The sequence below is a fragment of the Triticum urartu genome, chromosome 1A (genome assembly GCF_056163025.1).
Source record: "Triticum urartu cultivar PI428250 chromosome 1A, HENAU_Tu73, whole genome shotgun sequence".
Classification (NCBI taxonomy): Eukaryota; Viridiplantae; Streptophyta; class Magnoliopsida; order Poales; family Poaceae; genus Triticum; species Triticum urartu.
The window spans coordinates 159,830,017-159,835,509 of record NC_141873.1 but is presented as its reverse complement, the minus strand read 5'-3'; the positions used below and the strand labels follow the sequence as shown (position 1 = coordinate 159,835,509).

The window sequence follows — 5,493 nt, the reverse complement described above, 5'->3', positions numbered from 1 at the left end:
GTCGCTTGGGTACCTCTCGGCAATGTTTCTCGTCGGCGGAAAGAGAGGAGTGTTGCTATCTACGCCGGAGAGGGGGGGAATGAGAGCTGTGGCGTCCACCGGCGGGGAGGTCGTCTTTTATAGCCGTAGCGGGGCGGTGACGGGCTGCATGCCGGGCGACGCGTGGCTGGACGTGCGTCGCGGCGCGTTCACTGCGCCGCCCATGAGAGGTATCAATGAAGGCTGACCGGCGCGGCAGCGAGGCAGCTTTCGCATTGATTCCCACGGGAACCGAGGCAATGAGGGCGACGAAGCGGCGTCTCGCTGACTCGACGGGCCCATCTGCTTTCGCGCCAAAACAATCGCCCCAGCGCGTCGGGTTCGGTAAAGGTCCGCCTTAGGCCCAAACAGGCGAAAAACAGGTTTTTGAAGACATGACTAGACCGATTTTTTGACGCCGGCGCGACAAAATCACCTGGGAAGGGGCCTGCTGGGGGTGCGGCTGGAAATGCTCTAAGGCTTGGACAAATCGACAATCCACCGGCGAGGCGTCCCAGAGGAACGAGAGGTTGGCTGGCCTGGCGCGGCGGCCCTCGGCGCACGGGGACACGCGGCGAGCGGCGCGACGTGGGCCTTCCCCTCCCGCGCGGCCGGCGGCCTCCTGTCGAGGCAGGCAGGCGAGGATATCCCGTCCTTTGGAGAAAGTGCTCATCTAGTCCATGATGAGAGATCCGAGCGCGGCAAGGTGACGGGGTTTTCTTGCGATATTTCTATTTAAAAAGTTGCCACGCATGCGTACGGGATATTTCCGTTTGTCAGTTGGGGCCTGCCATGCGTACATGTTCATTCGGTCCGTGCATGTATGAATTAGTAGTGGTATATATTCCACAACATATATGATACAATCTGCCGTGTAAAGCATGGGTTGTTGATCCAGAAGATAGGCTCAAACATGTCCTCCGTTAATTATCTCCAGAATATGCCTCCGTTTCGTCTTCCTGCGCGCCGAGATTCTAATCTGGCAGCCCAGATGAATCTAGTACGGGTAGTTTTCTTTTTCTTTTTTGATTTGAGAATATAAGATGAATCTAGCCGCCAACATGAGATGAGATGAGATGCATAGCGATCCAGATGCGCCTACGGCCCTGCAAAATCATGTCGATTAACCCTGTCATGATTGAGACCCATTAATTCGATTTGCAGGATATCGCTACAGTGCACTGTATCCTACCCAGACAGCTAACCGTCAGACCCCATTGTGTTGTGGTGTCATCGCACTCATACACCGCTGATACACGCACCAAGGCAAAGGTGGTAGGAGTATCACCTCTCCCCCATGCCTATATAAAGATAGACCACACCCTTCGTCTCCCTTCCATGTCAACCTAACTGCCTTCTCCATTCCTCCTCTGTTTCTTGGATACAAACCGACTGACACCCTCTAGTTCATTAGCATAGGCTCTCCGTGCTTCCTCTGCTTTGTAACCATGGTGGTTCTTGCCAAGGGCGAGCTGGAGCAGATCGCGCTCCCGGCCGTGCACAAGACGGCGCCGCCGCTGGCCGACGTGCCGGAGGTCGACCTTGCCGTGGCGGGTAGCGGCTCTGATGGACGGGCGGCCGCCGCACGCGCGGTGGCGCTGGCGTGCGAGGAGCACGGGTTCTTCAAGGTGACGGGCCACGGCGTGCCGGCAGAGCTCCTGACGCGCGTCGAGAACGCCGCTGCCGCCTTCTTCGCGCTCTCGCAGCGGGACAAGGAGGCGGCGATGTCGGCCGCGACGCCGGGCAGTCCGTTCGGCTACGCAAGCAAGCGGATAGGCAACAACGGCGACCTCGGGTGGGTCGAGTATCTCCTGCTCGGTGTCTCCGCCGCGACCAGCGGGCCACTGTCCGTGCCCGAAGGGGTGGTGCCGTCAGCGTCGCTCTGCTCTTTCCGGTGAGTGCACCCTTGAATTGAATTGATAATTACTCCAGCTTGCAGCGTGCACGTACCACCAGTAAGATCTTTCTATTTACGACACGTTATTATAGTGATGATTAACCACGGTCCACGTAGTACTAATTAAAGGGGAATCGATTAGTACGCGTTAGCAGATTGTTGGTAGCACTTGGTAAAAGAGCATTTCCAAGAGCCTCAAAAGAAACGGCTTTTGTTGGTAGTAAAAAAGAAAAGAAAGTGAAAAGGGAGGCGAGAGAGCGAGCAGTATCATGGACTGGTCCCCGTTGCCTTAATACAGGCTCAATAAAACATGTGTCTGGCCAAACAAAGACTTACAGGTCATTACGCCGAGATTGTCTGACCAAACAAAGACTACAGGTCATTCTGCAAGCTGGAATGTAGCCACTCCCCATCTCTCCTCACCTTTTGGCTTTTCGTCCCATGGACCTCACCTCCCTCTGTTTCTCTCGCCTCATAAGATTAGATTAGATCTACTTGAACACATGAACACAAGGCGGCTGGCTGGCTATGGCTAGTGAATATATGCGTCGCAAACAGCACGTGCGATTCCTGCATCAACACAGTAGAGAATCTGCATTTCTGGCTCTGCCAACTACTGCAGTAGTATATAATAATACTACTACTATAGTGCAGTATTATCACGGTGCCATTACCGGTTACGTGCGTACGTGCCACCTCAGTCGCTCGCTTACTCACTGTTCTTATCGAGCTTCTCTCTTATTTTTCGAAAAACGTTTTTTTTTTTTGCAGAAAGGTGCTGAAAAAGTGGAAATGATATAAAACTTTCAGCTGGCGGGCCGGCTTGCCGGCCGGCCACTGTTGGAAGCTTTGTTTTCGCGTTGTTCCATCGACCGAGTCTTTCTTTTCTTTTTCGCCGTCTTGCGTGCACGTGCACGTGTGCAGCCCCCGGTTTCGTAGCCTACGTCGAGTTGGCCTTGTATAATGACACCTTTCCCGCCATCTTCACAAAGAATCCTTTTTCCCGTGCCCACTACTATCGCTCGCATGGCATGTCATGCCACCGAAACGTCGAGAACAAGTGCCAGCGACATCTGTTATAAGTTGGGCTACAAGTTAATTACAATGTGACGCCGTATGCAAAACGTTTATACTTTATATATTACAGAGGTCTATCTTACACACACAAAACGTGTTATAGTACTATATCTAGCTTATACTAAAATTAATTAAAGCCTGTCTTTGGAGCAAAGGTCAAATCATGTTGCACTTAGACACTGAGACGAGTTGATTTTTCTTCTCTTGTGTCTGCAGCGACCTTCTGAACGAGTACACGGTGGCCGTGAGGAGGATGACCTGCCAGGCGCTGGAGCTGATGGCGGAGGGCCTGGGCATGGACGACAGGGACGCCTTCACCAGGCTGGTCCTGCACAAGGAAAGCGACTCGATGCTGCGGGTGAACCACTACCCGCCGCGCCCCGAGCCGAAGCTCCTGCAGCAGCAGCAGCAACACGGCGGCGGCGGCAGGGTCACCGGGTTCGGCGAGCACACCGACCCTCAGATCATCTCCGTGCTCCGCTCCAACGCCACCTCTGGCCTCGAGATCGCGCTGCGCGACGGCGCCTGGGTCTCCGTGCCGCCGGACCAGACCTCCTTCTTCGTCAACGTCGGCGACGCCTTGCAGGTACTACACCATAATGCTCAGCTCTCTGATGCCATATTTCTCTTTTCTCTATTGCTACTATTTCTTAAGAGTAATAAAAAATTTCTTAGCACGATGTTCAGCTGTCCATTGTGATGGGAATGGGATGGGGCCATGCTACTGTAGTGGATCGTGTGGGTGTCAAAGTGTCATTTCTCCATTTCCACATGGAAATCCCGACCTTACAGGGAACCATGATGTCCATGCCTAGTCAGTTTTGTCGAACAGGGGAATCTGAAAGCCATTATTCAATACCATATCATGTAAAGCATACAGCTAGCAACCCTACACGATTAATTCTCAGTACAGATAAATAGTACAATGATGGTGGCGGCACGGAGAGTTGACACCGGTAACCGTACGGACACACGGCAAGCTTTGCCATGAAATCTCAGGACACGTAGTACAATGATAATGATGATGATAGCGGCACATAGAGTTGACACTGGCAATTGTGAAGCCGTTTTCTGGATGGAGCGGGCACCAAATACCCCACACAAATGTCTCGCGGGTTTGTTTCGGAATGACAACTCAGTTAGAGTGACCACCTTTTCGGCTAAAATCTTCATAATGACCATTATTGTTGACGTATAATATGCTGCATAGTCTTTTATCAGATCCGTCTTTTGGTTGCATTAGTTAGAGCATGCACTTCTACATAGTATCATGACGATCCAGCAGATATGGATACTCTGCTAGAGTTGCTCTAGGGTATACAAACTTTGAGAAGAAGAAAAAAACGATCATAGATGGCAAGCCTTTTGTTTCATTCTCATGCGTAAATTCCATATGCCTCGTTTGTTCGATGATTCGTTTCGTTTGCTCATGATACGAGTAAATGTACGCGCAGGTGCTGACTAACGGGAGGTTCCGGAGCGTGAGGCACCGGGTGATGGTGAACAGCGTCCGGCCGCGGGTGTCGGTGATCTTCTTCGGCGGCCCGTCGCCGCGGGAGACGCTGTCGCCGCTGCCGCAGCTCGTCGGGGAAGGCGGGCGCAGCCGGTACAGGGAGTTCACATGGCGGGAGTACAAGGCCTCGGCGTACCGGACCAAGCTGGCGGCGAACAGGCTCTGCCACTTCGAGACCACCAGCTAGCAGTCTAGCTAGCATGCGATTGCTTTGGCCTTTTTTGTTTTGGTGAGGATGTGTGAAACTTTGTGTGCACGGCGGCAGGGTTTTTTTGCTAGTGTGTTCCTAGTGACCGGTACATACGCCCGGTAAGGTTTTTGTGTTGATATATGCTGCAAAGCATTCTGTAGGTCCCGTTCGAGTTGGAGGCATCAGGTGAAGTATAGTGAAACGGTTCTGGATGTATGTGTTTGGTTGGTTGAATATACCGAAGGTGGAATGTGTCATGGTTATTTTTCTGATATAGTGTATGTGGTGTGTATGGAGATGTGTAGATGCTACCGAAAATGTAAATGGGTGTACACACAAGAAATTATATAGGTTCGGCACTCTACGCCCGAAGGTTTTTCTTAGGGAAACATGTTTACTTTATTGCTCAACTAAAACGGAGTTACGGAAACATCAAAACGGAATTACAGCCATCTGACCAATATGGATGCAACGCCCTCAACTTTGGTTCTTCCTGTTTTCATCGTCATCTCGTGGGAACTGCTCTTCCATAGCTCTCCGTGTGTCTTCCATGTCGTCCTATGGTTGGCTTCTTATGCCAGTGTCTGCGTTCCACCAAGCCTGCGTGTCATCTCCATCAATATGTGGCATTTGCGTCGGAGGTTTGCTTCTCTATCAAGCTGATGTTGCTCTGTGCGTCTTGGGGATCTTGCTCCCCATCGGCTGGTCCACTTTATTCCTTGATGTGTTGTCCCCCAGCAACCTAAGAGATTCCCAATGCTTGATTTGCTCTTCGACTGTTGATGCCTTGTGATGCTT

At 51.8% G+C, this 5,493-nt stretch overlaps 1 protein-coding gene across 1 annotated transcript; it reads left to right on the top strand.

Annotated features, from left to right (window-relative positions):
* Window positions 1-1,240: 1,240 nt before the first annotated feature.
* LOC125551986 (gibberellin 2-beta-dioxygenase 3) lies at window positions 1,241-4,967 on the top strand. The gene is made up of 3 exons (XM_048715422.2): window positions 1,241-1,912; window positions 3,209-3,578; window positions 4,447-4,967. Exons 1-3 carry the CDS (start codon window positions 1,467-1,469, stop codon window positions 4,690-4,692), a joined length of 1,062 nt encoding a protein of 353 aa, XP_048571379.1. The 5' UTR covers window positions 1,241-1,466; the 3' UTR covers window positions 4,693-4,967.
* The last annotated feature ends 526 nt before the right edge of the window (window positions 4,968-5,493 follow it).